The 18,340-nt window shown below is 40.6% G+C and overlaps 1 protein-coding gene across 2 annotated transcripts in view; it reads left to right on the plus strand.

Moving 5' to 3' along the window:
- PTPRB (protein tyrosine phosphatase receptor type B) overlaps nucleotides 1–18,340 on the plus strand; it is a 109,832-nt gene that overhangs the window by 56,658 nt on the left and 34,834 nt on the right. For both annotated transcript variants that reach the window (XM_012788747.2, XM_012788748.3), the window contains 8 exons: nucleotides 2,444–2,707; nucleotides 6,905–7,168; nucleotides 7,711–7,974; nucleotides 8,758–9,021; nucleotides 11,599–11,868; nucleotides 14,971–15,234; nucleotides 16,860–17,123; nucleotides 17,859–18,140. In XM_012788747.2, coding sequence (XP_012644201.2) covers nucleotides 2,444–2,707; nucleotides 6,905–7,168; nucleotides 7,711–7,974; nucleotides 8,758–9,021; nucleotides 11,599–11,868; nucleotides 14,971–15,234; nucleotides 16,860–17,123; nucleotides 17,859–18,140 — 2,136 coding nt within the window. The remainder of the gene's footprint in view (nucleotides 1–2,443; nucleotides 2,708–6,904; nucleotides 7,169–7,710; nucleotides 7,975–8,757; nucleotides 9,022–11,598; nucleotides 11,869–14,970; nucleotides 15,235–16,859; nucleotides 17,124–17,858; nucleotides 18,141–18,340) is intronic.

Here is an 18,340-nt window from a genome sequence, read left to right on the forward strand (position 1 = left end):
TTTTATAAGCAACATTAAACAAGTGCTTAATACTATCTGCCACCTAAACAATGTTCCTTGATCTTAAGAGCTCCCTGACAAATAGGGCAGAAAGCTAAGTAAACAAGTGTCATTATGGTAATGTGTGTTGGAGAGCCATAGCACCAAAGAAGGAACTGTAATTTCCTACATAATGCAATGAAAGAACACAAAATTAAAAAATATATTATATATAAAATTTATGTTACAATTTCTTTGAAAGAAAAAAAATTACATAAACCCAATAGAAGCTTTGATATTTATTTGTGAACTCAGAATCAAGTCGGTGACCTTGTGTATATAATTTTATATAATTATTCTAAGTTGGATTTCACGCTCCTCCTTCTACATCTCCAATGCTCAGATTCTGAGTATTAGCTGCAGGGATCATAAATGTATCTCTTTCTAAAATCATGAGTCTCAACTACTTAATAAGCCTAAGGAATATTAACTTCATTAACTCTCCCAGAAGAGCAACTAAGTCACTGAAAAGATGTTCCATAGTCCTGGTAGAAATTCACTGTTGCATGCCCATTTCCCTCATTCTATGGCAGCTCACACTGTCATCTGCGACTTTCTTCCTGATAGCTTCTTTCTTCTCTTTCAATAGTTCTTGGCACCATCCAACAATGTAGCATCGTTGGGGATGGGGGTGCTGAAAATCTTAGCTTGGAAATCAGGAAGCCTAGATTCTGGTCCTAGTTCTTACATTCACTTATTTCCCTAATCCTCCAAATTTTAATACATCGATGGTAATTCGCCCTTTCCCTGCACATCAGAGTAGAGAAGGAGAAATAACAAGAAAGTTGAGGAGGACCTTATCATTTCCCAGTGAGTTGCAGCTGTATCAGTCAAGTTAGACTGACTTATTTCCTGCTTACACAACTTTACAATGTGGGTGTTCAGATTGGATGACTCTATCGGTTGGTTTTTCTGCAAGCAGCAATTCAGGGAGGGATCCTGTCTCCTATCATCTATGGCTCTTCCTTCCTCTAGGTCCGCAGAGCTCTCTCCATTTCTCCAGAGAATGGAGGGGCGTGGTGCAAATAATCAAACCCAGAAGTAGAATCATCACTTCCACCAACATTCCCCTAGCCAGAACTCAGTTACGTGGCTACACCTAACTGCACCTAGCTTTGTGTCAGGAGGAAAGGAAATGGTTGGTGAACAATGTCATATTTTGGTAATGTGTGTCAGAGAGCCATAGCACCAATGAAGGAAATGTAATTTTCTACATAATGCAATGAAAGAACACAAAACTAAAGTATATATTACCATGTTTCCCCGAAAATAAGACCTACCCATAAAAAAAGCCCTCGAAAGATTTCTAAGCATTTGCGCAATATAAGCCCTACCCTGAAAATAAGACCTAGTGATGGGCATGGCTATTCAGCGTATCTTCACAACCCATGCATTTCATCTCAGAGCAGTAAAGAAGATGAGCAGCCCTTCTCATCTGCCCCATCGTGACAGCTACTATCCCAGAGGTAACGGGAAAGGTGCTGGCAGCCCCGCCAACAAGGTCGGCTCCCCATGTCAGGTCCCGGCCATCCTGTGCATGCTGCAAGCTGAGGCTTTCAGGGGAAAATAACACATCCCCTGAAAATAAGCCCTAGGGTGTCTTCTTGAGGAAAAATAAATATAAGACCCTGTCTTATTTTCGGGAAAACACGGTATATATAAAATTCTAATTTTAAAATCTCACAAGGGTTGTCAAACTTATTTGGTATACTAACATAGTAAAGTACATGGTATCACCTGAAATGCATGGCCACTTGAAATAAATGGAACTCATAATTAGTTTTATACCTTTATTTTAATTATAACAGAAGTATCAGTATTTGACCTGGAGTTATTTCTTGCCACTAGAGGGCAGGAAATGCTTTGCAAAGGGAAAACACAGGCAGTCCCTCCAGTTGTGTTAGCTATTAGACTCCCCAGGAATAAACTGTATGAAGATTGAAGCTATCCGAAAGTCTAAGCTAAAGTCTAGGATCTTTAGAAAAGCTTTCACATTCTTCACCTTTCCCCTCAACCATCTTTGCTTTATTTGATGAGTTTGGTTCAAGTTAATTCATTTGGATTGTTATGTTTGTTCCCTTTCCTACCAGGAACCTCCTGACGCATTCTCATAAAAACGCCTCCACTTAAGGTACTTTACAAACAGCAACCCATAAAAATGCAGTAGTGGCATCCTTGTATTTATGAGGCATCCTAAAGGCCCCCTTAGGTTTTTATTTTGGTTAGCCTTCTGGTGTAAGAACATTCAGCTTCCAGAAGCTGAAGTGAAATCCTCACACTTCTTTGACCTCTCATGTAATCAGATTAGATCTCTTGAGTCCACAGTTTTTGTTGGCCACAATAGATGACTCAAACTTTTGACTGTGTTTTTCTTTTTAAAATTTCTCCCCTTTGAAAATCACAGTCCCTTCCAGCGTGAGTGGAGTGACGGTGAACAATTCCGGTCGCAACGACTACCTCAGCGTTTCCTGGCTGCCGGCGCCTGGAGATGTGGATAGCTACGTGGTGACACTCTCCCATGACAGCAAGGTGGTTCAGTCCCTCATCATCACCAAGTCTGTCAGCGAATGTTCCTTCAGTTCCCTCACCCCAGGCCGCCTCTACAATGTGACCATAAGTACAAGGAGTGGCAAGTATGAAAACCATTCCTTCAGTCAAGAGCGGACAGGTAAGCATGGCGAAGGCACAGGGTCCCATAAGCACCAATTAGCATGTTGCTCAGGCCACCACAGCGCTGTAACGATTCCGTAATGACAAGATGGGAGGCAGATGAGATCATAGAACTGTTACGGAGTCTTCATATTTTGACCGAAGAAGCTCTCTATGTGAGCAAATATTACCTTTGGAGCAAGAATAACATAGCTCTTGTGGCTAAAATTCATATTATGTTCAAATAGTGTAAAAAAAGTATTTCTATTTAGGGAGGACTTTTTGGTTACTAGTGCCTGGCTTTCCGTGTGTAAGCTAACTAATCCTTATAAACTCTTTAGTGAGGTAGTCATTGTCATTATTCCAGATCAGGAAGCTAAAGATCTGGGAGGTTAAGTAACTTGCCCAATTGTTTACCTTGTTAAACAGCCAGTAAGTTTCAGATCCTGGATTTAAACCCAGTTCTAAACAACTACAGAGCCTAAGAAGCCTGTCCTGAAATCCTCCCTGAAATGTCTGCTAGTCAAGATCACTATTCATCCTTTTTGACACAAGTTAAAAATGTGAACTTTATAGTCTGGGACTTGGGAGCAAAAATCTTAGCAAAGGAAATGAATTTCAGGTCTGCAATGTGCTAGAAAGAACTAAATTTAGAAGTTATCATATTCCCAATGTATTTATGCTTTCTGGGGTTTACATCTGAGATTTCTGCTTAAGATTGGCATCAATATGTTGTCAAATCTTTCCTACTAAGCTACGGATTGATTTTTGCATTTAAAAATGTCAGTTTTTCCATGAGGATCTGGGACAATTGACATCATCCTAATACCTAGCACAGTGCCTGGGGCCTATTAGGCACTGAAATATTTAGTGAATGAATAATTGGAAATCATTTAGATAAGGGGTTTTTACCTAGTGGTCTATGGGTGGATGTTAGGAATGTAGTGACCCTGGAAATTGTCCATGAAGTTTTTGAGACTAGGAAAGGTGTGTGCATTTCTTTGGAAAGAGAGAATCCAAGGCTTTTTATCACATTCTCATCATTTCTGTGACCCCAAAATGGTTAAGAACCACTTATGATGACTTGCATTGTTACAGAATGCTAGCATTGAAAGGATCCTTAGAATAATCTAACCTCATCTCCTCATTTGGAGACAAAGTCCCAGAGAGCATGTGGCTTCTCCAAGGCTGCATGACTGAGCAGTAGCAGAGCTCAGCCTAGCTCCCCTGCTATGTCTGTTATGTCATGCTATATCTGAGAGTACTAGTCAGGGACATAAAGAGATTATCCCTACCCTCAGATAAGGTAAAATCTAATTATACTGATAATCACACTAATGATTTAGCTTTGAAAAGCAGACTTCCATTTACAAAGCAGTCTTATGTCAGTGTCTCATAATGATGATCAACGTGGAGCCCCCAAATCACCAGAAATGAAAGGGTATGTCATCCAACTACTAACTTCTTGCTTCCCATCAGTGCCACTTCTTGAACATTTCCTATCCATATGACTTTAATATTGCAAGGCCTTTTGCTAAGATTATTTTTAAATGCAAGACAAGTGATCCTTTATTTAATGCATCCTCTTGACTCTTACCAGCATCAACTTGGATTTGGTGCATGACTAACCAGAGCAAGTCATTGCCCCTGACAAATGTGTTTAACTGGAGAGTCGTGTCTGAGTTGTTGTCTGGTTGATTTTGGCTGATTATCTTAACGCCCTCTTCCTTTTCTAATGCTCTTATTCTTCATTCTGGGTGAAAATACCAATATTTCTAATTCTGTATCACATCATCCCACCATGTAGCAAGGCAAGGCTCACAAATTACCCCCAGTACACCTGGAGAGCTCCTTATTGACTTAGCATGGTATTATGCCTAGTTTTTCTTCCCATAATAGCTGCTTTGCCTTCAGTAAATTGCTTGGATGATTGACCTTTCTTAGCCCATGCATACACTGTCACTTCATAATTTCCTCTCCTTAACATTGCAACAACTACATTCGAGCAACGCTGTAATTGGTTTCAGGTAAATATCCTGAACAAAGCATACCTGTCTTTGCTCCCATATCTGTGGTGAGCTATATTCCAAAAACTCATCAGTAAATATAATCCAGCAAAGGATGCTGATGCAACTTGTAGGTATGAGAATCATTGTAAAAAAAAAAAAAAAAAAAAAAAAAAAGGACACATAGGTACTACAGTAATAGGGTATTGGGCAGGTGGGAGGGGGGAGGGGGGCGGGTATATACATACATAATGAGTGAAATGTGCACCATCTGGGGGATGGTCATGATGGAGACTCAGACATTTGGGGGGAGGGGGGGAAAATGGGCATTTATTGAAACCTTAAAATCTGTACCCCCATAATATGCCGAAATAAAAAAAAAATACTAGGAAAAAAAAAAAACAAAAAACGTAGCTTATGTCATCCTAGCACTAAGGGAGGCTGAGGTGGGAGGATCTCTTGAGGTCAGGAGTTCAAGATCAGCCTGAGCCCTGAGCAAGAGCGAGGTCTGTCTCTACTAAAAATAGAAAAAAATTAGCCTGGCATTATGGAACACACCTGAAGTCCCAGCACTCAGGAGGCTGAAGTAGAAGGATGGCTTGAGCCCGGGAGTTTGAGGTTGCTGTGAGCTAGGCTGACACCATGGCACTCTAGCTCTGGCTCTCACTCTGGGAGACAGAGTGAGACTCTGTCTCAAAAAAAAAAAAAAAATGTAGCTTAAATGCAAAAATACTGGAATTTCTGGGTTATTTCATGATTCAGGGGAAAAGTAGAAGAAAAGACTAGGACACAGGATTGGCATATGGTTAGAGCTGAAATCCCTAACATATACCAAACACAGAGGGAAGCTATATAGCCTAGAGGACTTCATACTATCAGAACAGAAATTTAGTATCCTAGGTTGAGTTCCTGCCTCTTTTCAATACTTCTCCTCATTAATATTTATAATGTTCAGTTATAGTCAAATAGTAATGAATCTATGGCCTATTCTTGAATTAAAATTCAGCATCAAGTGAAAAACTAGAATCTCCTTACTATCATGTTCTAAATATAGAATTGCCTTATTTTACAGTGTTCCTGGTAACATGCATTTATTTATTGTTTGATTGAGGAGGAAACCATGAATATAAAGGATTGTTTGTTTCTTTGTATATTTATTGGGAAGAGCCTCAGGTATACAAAATTAGATTAATCATAATCCTTGGTTCAGGAAACCGCACATCAATTGCTACTTTTATTTTTTAGGTATCTAGTTAGTAATTTTTAATAATTTAACATTTACATGGGAAACAACTACCTAAAATAAAAGATAGGACCTTAACAATAATCTACAACAAATCACCTGGTTCCTACCTCACTAATCCATACCAGGGTAACCAACATCTTGACTCCTATGTTTATATCTCCCAAGATTTCCATCTTGCATAGTTTTATTGCATCTATATACAGACATGAAATTATAGGTCTTGAAAATTTTAGTTGCTTTAACATTATTTTTATAAAAGATATTTTTAATGCAATATGTAATCTTTTGGGGATTGAAAATTTTCACTTATTATATTGATAAGTTTCATCCATATTTTGTGTTTTGAGTTAAGAAGAAGAAATTAATTATGGTATTTCACTGTGTTCATCATCCACTCACCTGTAGAGGGACATCCTTTCTAACACTTAATTTTATGAGGTTTTTAAGTTTTGCCAGTCAAATGGATGTAAAATGGTATTTCACTGTAGTTTTGACTTGCATTTCCTCAATCACCAGTGACATGAGCAATCTCTTTATGCATATGTAATTAACCATATGTGTTTCCTCATCTTCCATTTTTCTTTTGGATTGTTTATACTCTTCTTGGTAACTTATCACATCTTGAGTCACCAAGGTATGTTAGAATTATTAATAGCATCACCATTATCCATATTAATCATCATTTACCGTGTTTAATGTTCCATCTTATAATGACATTTTGTGGTGGCAAACAACAGGATTAGAATGGATTCATCAGGTTCTGTTAAAAGATCTATTTAATTACCCTAAGTAGTGTAACATCCTTCACCTCCAGAAATTTGTGATCTAGAGATCTAAGATTTTTCTTTTAAATGCATGAAATAGAAATCTGCTCACTTTGCTTTATCTTCCCAGGTTGTCATCTGTGATACACTGCTCACTCAGAATCACCACATCTTTAGCTGTTCTCTGTTCTCTTTTTCAGTGCCTGACAAGGTTCAGGGAATCAGTGTGAGCAACTCAGCCAGGAGTGACTATCTAAAGGTATCCTGGGTACATGCCACCGGAGACTTTGATTACTATGAAGTCACCATTAAAAACAAAAACAACTTCATTCAAAAGAAAAGCATTCCCAAGTCAGAAAATGAGTGTGTATTTGTTCAGCTAGTCCCAGGACGGTTGTACAGTGTCACCGTTAGTACAAAAAGTGGACAATATGAAGCCAGTGAACAAGGGAATGGGAGAACAAGTAAGTGGAATGACTGCAAAATCTGATGGTTGGTTGGACTTGAAGGTCACTGAGTAAATAATCTATCAGAACTTTGAATTTTCTCTACTTACTGATTAGTACATCACATTCCTAGTACTTTCACTTGGAGCTAACGTCATTTAGCCAAGCCATGGCCTATAATTATAGCATATTTATTGGTAGATAAAAGCAAGCATAGTGGGGGAACAAGAAGGCCAAATGTCCCATTTTTCTTTCCCGTCTCCCTGCATCGTGGCATTAAAACTCCCGACTTCTTGTTTTATTTTACGGCTGAGATCATAACTCATTTTATAATTATATTCTACCAACATTTAGCGTATAAGATTCCTGTCAGAAAAAGAAAATCACAATTTGAATCGTTGTTTCCAATTTTTCTTATTTAATTATGCATGAAGTAGTTCAAATGGTTTATTTGGGGAAGGGAGACGTCTGCCAGTTCCTTGAATGTGATTCATAAATCATTGTGTAGGTAAACTCCGATCAGTTCCTTTCCTGAAGTGTCTTCTCATTTTTCTCCCCAGTTCCAGAGCCCGTTAAGGATCTAACGTTGCGGAACAGGAGCACTGAGGACTTGCAGGTGACTTGGTCACCAGCTGATGGGGACGTCGACCAGTATGAAGTCCAGCTGCTGTTCAATGACATGAAAGTATTTCCTCCTTTTTACCTTGTAAATACCGCAACTGAGTATCGATTCACTTCCCTGACACCAGGGCGCCAGTACAAAATTCTTGTCTTGACCATCAGTGGCGATGTACAGCAGTCAGCCTTCATTGAGGGTTTAACAGGTAATCTGAAATATTGTTCTTGAACCTGAGTAGATACAGTGGGGTATCCAACATTTGGGTGGTCCAGGCATTTTCCATTGAGGGTTGGGAGCAGTTAAAAAGGGAGATGCCTAGAAGGGAGAAAGTTATCTTGATAACAATGATGTGGTCCAAGCTGGGTTAACAAAACTAAAGTATAATATGTGAAGGGATGTGGGTGGGGAAAAAGCTTTCAGAGAAATTGCACTAAATTGATGTGACTAGCTGGTGTTTGTGAGGCATACCGATTAAGTCTAAATAACTCTGTTGCTTGGTTATCACTTCTTTGGAACTCTATAAAGAGTGTTGACAAGTATTGACAGTTCACCGTGAGCCAGACCTGCAGCAAAGCACTTTACATCTTGTTCAAGCCTCACAATTCTACAGGCTGCTTACTATTATCATTATCATCATTGCCATTTTTCTAGTGAAGAAATTGAAACTTACAGAGGTTAAGCAATTTGCCTGTAGTCCCACAGCTAGTAAATGAGAACACCAAGACTTGGACCAAGGCAATCTAACTAGCCCCTGGTGATATCATTGGCATTCTTCATTTCTGCTCACTGGCCTTGATCTCCCTCTAAACTTTCCCTCATCAACTTCAGTTCAGGCAAAAAAAAGTCAGAGAAAAATGGCAAATTTATATATTTGTTCATGTGTGTTCTTTCAGTTGATACCAAAACGTAAGAAACATGAAGACTTTGGTTGAGAATTTCCACGATTCATTCTCTAAGTGATGGCTTTTAAATGTATTTTCTTTTTTAGTTCCTAGCGCTGTGAAAAATATTCACATTTCTTCCAATGGAGCCACAGATACCCTGACAGTGACCTGGTCTCCTGGCGGAGGAGACGTTGATTCCTACATGGTGTCAGCATTCAGGCAGAATCAGAGGGTCGAGTCTCAGACTATCCCCAAGCACATCTCCGAGCACTCGTTCCACAGACTGGAGGCCGGGGAACAGTACCAGATTGTGATCGCCTCCGTCAGCGGGTCCCTGAGGAATCAGATAGACGCGCTAGGGCGGACAGGTGAGCATCCACCTGGAGAAGGGTTGTAGAGCGCCTCACGGTTCTCCACAGTGGGGCCGGGAATGGGTTCAGGCATCTACAAAGCAAAAAATGTAAGTTTAAAGCCACCTAAGTTTGTACAAGTCAAATGTTGTTTTAGGAGCCTTTCTCATTTTTTCTTTTCATTTTTCTTTCTTTAAATTTTTTTTCAAACTTATTTGACTTTTTATTTTATTTTTCTTTCTTAATAAAGATTTTCAAAACAATTGAAATTTAATTAGAAACCAAATCATTGGATAAATTTTTATGCTTGCTAAAGGATATAAAATTTTTCATTTTAACAAGCAGATTCCATAACTATATATTTTTTAAAATTTCTCCCTTTTCTCAAAATTCTTTTTTTTTAGAGTGCCATGGCATCAGCCTAGCTCACAGCAACCTCAAACTCCTGGGCTCAAGCAATCCTACTGCCTCAGCCTCCCCAGTAGCTGAGACTACAGGCATGCACCACCAGGCACGGCTAATTTTTTTCTATATATTTTTAATTGGCCAATTAACTTCTTTCTATTTTTAGTAGAGATGGGGTCTTGCTCCTGCTCAGGCTGGTCTTGAACTCCTGACCTTGTGCGATCCACCTGCCTCAGCTTTCCAGAGTGCTAGAATTACAGGCGTGAGCCATGGCTCCCGGCCTTCAAAATCCTTTTTTTAAGAAACAACATACACCCATGCCATCTACTTTACCTGGGATAGCTAAAGAATAAGTATCAAATGAATGAAAAAATGTGTCTATTTATTTATATTGATATCACTATTCATATATTATTTTTAAAACAAAAATAAACTATAAGTGCCTTTGATATGCTAGGCATTTAAAATGATCTCTAGTCATACTACAAGGTAGAGGTCATTAACTTTCTCTTACAGATGAGGAAAGTAAGGCTCAGAAAGTTTATAAACATTATCAAGAATACATAAAATAAGACCTGGAGCTATCATTCAAATCTAGGTCCATCTGGCTGTAAATCTCATGATATTTAGTGTGACATAGTACTTCTTAGATGTTTCACATTCTCATGACCATTTATTTAGTTGTAGAGCCTGGGACTTTTATACCATGCCCTACTATGCCTCTATTTCATCTCTATGTCTATATTTATATCTGTATCTACCTATCTCCAACCTTATGTCAAGCACTATGTTAGAAGGGGCCATTCAATAACAAGAAAGAGCCTGTGACCTCAAGAACCTTATAATCTAGTGAAGGAGACAGAAAAGGAAAAAAGCAATTACTGTACAACATGGTAAATGCTAAAATAAGAGTAATTATGGAACATTATGGGAGCAAACAAGAAAAGTCAAAGAAGGCTTCCAGGAGAAAGTAAAATTTAAATAAAGAGTAAGAAGTCATCCAGGTAAAGTATAAATTGACTGAGTTCTAGCAGAAAAAGGAAAAACCTGCAAATGAGAAAAAGCATAGCACATCTGAGGCTTGACACACTGTTTAGTACACTAGAATAAAGAATGTGAGCCAGTGGCCAGGTAAGTAGATAGACCAAATCGTGAAGGGCCTTGTATGTCTGGTGGGGTGTTTTAGAATTATGGAGAGCCACTGAAGGGCCATCAGCATGGGACTGCTGTGAAAATATGCTAGATATGGTATGGAGGTCAGGAAGAAAGGGACTGCTCAAGGGACTGGCAATAGTGCATGCCAGAGATGATATGGTCCTCAGGTAGTGACAGTAGAGAAAGAGAGAGCAGACAGATTTAAGAGATAGAAGATTTAGGACATAGAAATTATAAAACTTGTGTTTGCTTATATGTAGAAGAGTGAGGGTGACAGCCTACATTTCTGACTTGGATCAGGAGAGAAGAACAAAAGACAATGAGAATGTAGGGGAAGGGAGACAAAGAGTCCTATTTGGATTCTTGAATGTTGAGTATCTGTGGAACATCCAGGGGGAGATGTAATTTGCAAAAACAGGAAAGAGATAGGAGCTGAAAATTTAAATTTGGGAGTTGTCATCTTATGAGGGTAGATGAAATCTAAGAAGGTTATGTGGAATGAGAAAAGAACCTAGGACAGAAAATATTATTAATAAATAATACTATTTTGCCTTTCACATCAAGAGCTATAGTACAAATACTATTATATACTACTGCTTAAGTCAAGGCTTGACGTTTTGACTTGAGTTAATATTGGGAATAAAAATCTAAACAAGAGACATCATTCAGCCATCCAAGTTACATTCATTGAAGATAAATTTGTTCAGCATTCTTCCACTTTCTAAATACAGAGATAGGCATCATTCTGCATATTTATCAATGTCACTTTCACTAACTTTTCTACCTGTTTGATTTTAAGATCCTCTCTAAAATCAGAGGGAAAAAAATGGAAAATCAAAGTATTTATACAGACAAGTCAGGCCAAGAAATACTCCCCCCCCCCCTTTTCTCCATAAGGGCATCTAGAAAGTACAGCACAAATAAAGCAAAGGCATTGTCCCCTACATCTGTTGATTTAGGAGAGTTGTTCTCAATTGGCTGCTTCATCCTAAATGATAGAACTTGAATAGTTTTGCTTCTCTTGCTTCTTTGCAGTGCCAGCAACTGTCCAGGGAATAAGCGCAGACAATGCATACAGCAGTCATTCCTTAATAGTAAGCTGGCAAAAAGCTGTTGGTGTGGCAGAAAGATACGATGTCCTGCTTCTAAACGAAGATGGGATCCTTCTGAGCAACACGTCAGAGCCAGCCACCACCAAGCAACACAAATTTGAAGATCTAACGCCAGGCAAGAAATACAAGATACAGATCCTAACTGTCAGTGGAGGTCTCTTTAGCAAGGAAGCTCAAACTGAAGGCCGAACAGGTAATTGGCACCCTTTCTTGTTTTGAACCAGATATCTCCAATGTCTACTGTTGTGTAAGAATCACAGGGTGGGAGGGATGAAGCCACACTGGGAGGGGATATCCATTTCTTGACACAGTAGTAGCATTCACCCTGATTTACCACCTCCACGCCAGTCAGCTGGTCCCCACAGGCTTGAGCCCACCACACTGATTCCGATTTTTTAATTAAAACTGGGGCTATTGGTTTCCTATTGCTGCTATAGTAAATTACCACGAATGTAGTGGTTTAAAACAACATACTTTTATTATTTTATAGTTCATCAGTTTAGAATCTGAAAACGGGTCTTGTAGGACTAAAATCAAGATCTCAGGTATCAGCAGGACTCTGTTCATTCTAGAGACTTTAGGGGGAGAATCCATTCCTTGCCTTTTTCATCTTCTAGAGGCCACTCACATTCCTTGTCTCGTGTCCCCCTGCCAGCAATGACATTGCTCCAACCTCTGCATCTGTCCCTCACATCTCTTTCTCTGCTCTCCTGCCTCCTTCTTCCATCTTTTGAGGACTCTTGGCAATTACCTTGGTCACCACATGGACAATCTGGGATAACCTCTTTGTCTCAGAATCCTTAACTTAATCACAACTACAGAGTCCCTTTTGCCACCTAAAGTAACTCATTCACAGGTTGCAGAGATTAGGACATGGACCTCTCTGGGGCCATTATTCAGACAACCACACTGGCCTAATTGATTAATTACTTATTTATTAAGTACCGAGGTCTTAAGGAGGAGGGAGTAAGGCTGATAGGGACATAACAATGAGTCAGCCATGCTTTTTGTCCTTGAATTGCTGACTGACTAGTTGGGCAGACAGACGCATTGACAAATAATGACAGTACATTGTCATACAGATTATCTATAAGAGAGAAATGTCCAACGTTCAGGAAAGCATGGAGGTTAGGTGGAATTGAGAAACCTTCATAAAAGTGACATTTCAGTACTGCCATGAAAAATAAAGCAATTCTCAACATGGAGAGAAGGTACCAAAACACCCGTGTAGACAGACTGTCCTGAGCAAAGGCTGGGAGCTGTGGGAGGAACAATGAGAAGTTGTGAGTAGCTAACTTGTGTGGTGCACAATAGAAATCTGAGGCTGGAAAGCCACATTGGAGCCAAATTAAAAGGGCCTGGCATGCCTTCCTCAGGAGTTTGTTTTTTTGTTATCTTATAAGCAGTAAGGAGGTAATAAAAATTTTTCAGTTAGAGGGTAATTGTTTTGTAATAAAAATTTGTACCTTAAAAAAGATAAGGCCAGGAATGGTGGCCCGTGCCTATAATCCCCACACTTTGGGAGGCCGAGGTGGGAGGTTGACTTGAGGCCAGGAGTTCAAGACCAGCCTGCTCAACATAGTCAGACCCTATATCTACAAAAAATTTAAAAACTAGCCAGGTGTGGTGGTGCAAGCCTGTAGTCCCAGCTACTTGGGAGGCTGAGGCAGGAGAATCACATGAACCCAGGAGTTTGAGGCTGTTACGAGCTATGATTGCACCATTGCACTCCAACCTGGGTGACAGACCAAGACCCTATCTCTTAAAAAAAAAAAAGATAAGTCAGATAACAATGGGTAATGAATTAAAAGGAGAAGAGACCAGAGGTGAGGAGACCATTTATTAATTCATTCACTATTGAACGCGTATTACACGCTAGGCACTGTTTTAAATACTGGATATACAGAAGTGAATACAACAAGTTCTTATGGTCATGAAGCTTATATTCTAGTAGGGAGGAAAGCTAAGAAACAAATGAGTGAAAGACATAGGAGGTTTGATGGTAATAAATACCAAGAAAAAAAATTAAAGCAGGAAAGTGGAATGGCAAGGGTTGGGGGGTTACAATTTTAGATAGTACAGTCCTCGAAGACTTCATTCAGAAAGTGACATTTGAGCAAAAATCTGAAAGAAGGGGGAGAGTAAGGCAGAATATCTGCCTGACTAAGCAGAGCCAACAGCAAGCAGAGACCCTGTGTGGGCGTGTGTCTGAGCTGTTGGAGGAACAGTAAAGAGGCTGAAACAGTGAGTGAGAACCAGAGTGGGGGGTGGGATCAGAGAGGTAGGTAATGGGGACTTGAGACCACTGCAGGTATCAGAAGATGTGGATCAAAAGCTAAGCTAATTCCAGGAGCAGTGGAGCGTGCCTGTAAACCCAGCGACTCAGGAGGCTAAAGTGGGAGGATCACCTGAGGCCCCTGGAGTTCAAGATCAGCCTGGGCAACATAGTGAGATCCTATCTTTAAAATGAAACAAACGAAATGAACTGAAATGAAATAATACAGAGGCCCTAATGAAGAATAGTGGATATAGTCAAAAAGTATTTCTGCATTATAAAAGGTGGGGCTTGGTGGCTGAAAGAGGAAAAGAAGAAGATTCCAGAGTTTCTACCTGGGGTGTCTGGTGGAAGGTGATTCCATTAACGGAGATAAGAGAAGCAGGAAGAAGGAGGGTCAAGGAGAAAACTAGACTCTGTTCTGCATTGAATTTGAGATGTCTGAATGACTTGCAGAGAAAGGGAACATAGGCAAGTGGGAATATGGGCCTGAGCTCAGAAGAGAACTGAGCTGTACATAAAAAGCTTTGGACCAAAATGCTGGTTAAATCTGTAAAGTAAATGAGAGTGATTGCTCGGCTAGTCCTGTAGAATACGAAGGAAGCCAGGGATGGAACCATGGGAAAGACCCACTTTTAAGGGCCTGGCATAAGGAGAGGAGAAAGCAAAAAGAGCCTGAGAAAGAGCGTGCAGGGTGGAGGGAGGAGAACACAGGCGAAATCAAGACAGATGTCCCGTTCCGTTGCTGCCGGCATCTCAAGCCTTCCGAGGAACCAGGCAGCATCTGTGTCAACAGTTTGGCCGCAGGCTGTTCCTAGCAGCACTTGTCACCCTTGCCAAGAGGTAGCATGAAAGCCCAAAAGGGGCACAAAATCCTGATATGAAACTTTTAAAAATGTTTTTGGCTTTTCCTACTGTTTCTCTTTCCCATATCCCTGAATCTGACATTCTCTGTTTGCTTTTCCCTTTCTTTTCCACCCACTGCCCTCCTCCCTCATTCTCTTGCTCCTGACTTTCCAGTCCCAGCAGCTGTCACGAATCTGAAGATCACGGAGAACTCCACCAGGCACCTGTCCTTCAGCTGGACCCCCTCCGTGGGGGAGCTCAACTGGTACAATATCTTTCTGTACAACCCGGACCGGACCCTTCAGGAGAGAGCACAAGTTGATCCTCAAGTCCAGAGCTTCTCTTTCCAGAACTTGCTGCAGGGCAGAATGTACAAGATGGTGATTGTAACTCACAGTGGGGAGCTGTCGAATGAGTGTTTCATATTCGGTAGAACAGGTAAGACCGGGACCCAAGCAGTAATGAACAGCAAGGCAACTGTCACCGCATTCACTGGCTCTTCCTTGATTTATCCTTAGCATCCTATTCTATCCAGGATGTAGCTTCATGTGAAATGTGTGACTTTCAGGTTTGTTGACCCTAAATCACACCTTTGATTATACACAGATAATTTGTGGCTCCTTTTTGCACTGGCTTCTGCTCTTTTGCCTCCACTTGTTTGCTTGATGGGTTTGGTGAACAATCAGTCTGGCCCCTCCACTTGCCAGCAGACTGTCTGAGAAGTCGGTATGTAACCCATCATGGCTGAGTTCAAGCGATGCCCTTCGGCTTTCTACAAGTGGATGGAGTGCAGGGCAGGAGCAGAGAAAGGCAACCACAAATTGGACAAACAAGCAGCGACTGCTGTGAATTGGAAACATAGCACTAGAGGAAATGAAAACAAAGAATTTCAGAATAATGAGACAGAGAGAGAGAGAAAGAGAGAGAGAGAGAGACATCTCTCTGGGCTACAAATAAGAACCAGAATCTACTTTTTTCTATAATTTGAGTCTTTTATCTCCTATTCAACTTTTTTTCCTCATCTGACAATAGTTTTTGGGTGCTCTTCTGTGCCAGGCACATGGCTGACTGCTGGAATATGACAGTGAAAAGGACAGACAAGGCCCCTGACCTCAGAGAGCTCTACACTAGGGGAGATGGGAGGGGACTGGGACAGATTTTAAAGGGAGATGATTTCAAAAGACTTTAAATTCTATGAAAGAAATGAACAATGTGTCATGACAGTGACTTGGCAGGACAAGAAACTGCTTTAGATAGAGAAGGCATCGTAGCTGAGACCTGAGGGGAGGGGAGCCACGTGAAGACACACACCAAGGACAACCAGAAGTGCTCAGTGTGGCCTTTGAAAGGAATGAAAAAGAGCAGCCATACACCTCGACCACAAATAGAATTGCCTAGATGTTGCCATTTTCAGGGCAACCTGCCCTCTGCACACCTTCCCTTACCTGCCCAACAATATTTAAAGTTCCCCCAACTGGTGGCAACAGTCTTCGTTCTCCAAAGAATAACAAAGCTTAAATCTCCATGGGACAGGTGGCCATGGGGCTAATTTATACTACGGGAGGAGTGACTGTTAACATTTCTTTTCCTAAATGAGGTTGTGCCAATACAGATTATATAAGAAAGAGCATAAGAGAACTGAGAACCTAAAGGAGAATGGAAAGGAAGTAACGAGACCCAGACAGGGTTGTTATGGGATGATGGCTGCTAGTGAGATGGGCCAGACTGGGAACAACTGGAACATTTTATGAACATTTTCTGGGCCTTTTATGAGCTAAGTTACAAACTATTTGCCTAGTCTTAATTAAGCATTTAGGAAGATTTCATTTGCTATGTTTATCAGGGTGCATATAGAAGTCACCACCTGTTTTGTTTTGTTTTAATTTGTGCCACATCTCTAAACTGCATGCCCCTAAACTTAAGTGATCTAAAATGTAGGCAAGATATGACTCTACAACATGTGTGACTCACCCACAGGCCCAACACGGCTCACATTCTCACCTGCAACCCCAAAGGCCTTCGTTTCTGTTTTGTTCTCAGTAAGACTTTTTCTTCTGTTTAAGTCCCAGCCTCCGTCAGTAATCTCAAGGGGTCCAATCGGAACATGACAGACAGCCTTTGGTTCAGCTGGAGTCCAGCCTCTGGGGACTTCGACTTTTACGAGCTGATTCTCTACCATCCCAATGGCACGAAGAAGGAAAACTGGAAAGATAAGCATTTGACAGAGTGGCGTTTTCACGGCCTCGTTCCTGGAAGGAAGTACACACTGTGTGTGGTAACTCACAGTGGCGACCTCAGCAATCAGGTCACAGGGGAGAGCAGAACAGGTAAGAAGCCCAGGTGCCAATGCCAAGGGTGGGTCTTAGCTTCAAAAAGACACATTTTCATTATGATTTTAATGATGAGAAATAAAGTTAATAATGATGGGCCATGTGCTAGCCCTGAACTTGAGAAGGCACTATGGTATAGTGGATAATAGACACAGATTTTGGTCAAAAAGATCTCGGTCCTTCCTTAGTTCTGCCATTCACCTGTATGAAGCTGGGTAAGGCATTGAGCTTCTCTAAGCCTTAGTTTTCTTGTCCGCAAAATGGGAATAATCATATACATCATGATTGTGTTGCTACAAGCAGCACATTTTTATGTCTATGGAATCTATGGAACACATAGATAATATTAATATCTGTATGCCACCCTGGGATCAATCAACCAGGCTGTCTGCAACTGGACATAATTGTCTGTGGACCCCATCTCTGTCACCCCAAAATCTGATGGGGAATCAATACCTTTGCACACTTGTAACCCATTCAGGGCACACTCATGTTCCACAGTGACCCAATAAGGAAGCTCTGGTCATGTATATTTAAGAAAAGATGCACAAAATAATTGAGGACAGTACCTTACACATAATAAATATTGTAAAGAAAAGCTCCTACTACTATATTATTATCATATTATCTCTTCCTACAAAGTACATTAAAAGGTACTGATGTCACTCAGCTGTCGTATTCGCATATGTTATGGATGTGATAACGTGATTTTTCACTTTCTCCTGCATACAGCCCCAAGTCCTCCCAGTCTTATGTCATTTGCCGATGTCGCAAACACATCCTTGGCCATCACCTGGAAGGGGCCCCCAGACTGGACGGACTACAATGACTTCGAGCTGCAGTGGTTGCCTAGGGATGCACTCACTGTGTTCAACCCCTACAACAGCAGAAAATCAGAGGGACGCATCGTCTATGGTCTTCGTCCAGGGAGATCCTACCAATTCAGTGTGAGGACTGTCAGTGGCGATTCCTGGAAAACCTACAGCAAACCAATTTTTCAATCTGTGAGGACAAGTATGACACGTTTTGCTACTCTTTATTCTCATTTGGAGTGAGAGGAAATATATGTTCAATATCTTATTTCAATGGAGCTTGGTTTAAATCCACATTTTTACTAGGGATTGGTCAGATCTGAATTCAGGCAGAAATCTATACAGATTTGTTTATTCATTCAACATTAACAACAACAGACGATAAAGAGATAATCTCTGCCC

This window comes from Microcebus murinus, chromosome 10 (assembly GCF_040939455.1).
Source record: "Microcebus murinus isolate Inina chromosome 10, M.murinus_Inina_mat1.0, whole genome shotgun sequence".
NCBI classification, from domain to species: Eukaryota; Metazoa; Chordata; class Mammalia; order Primates; family Cheirogaleidae; genus Microcebus; species Microcebus murinus.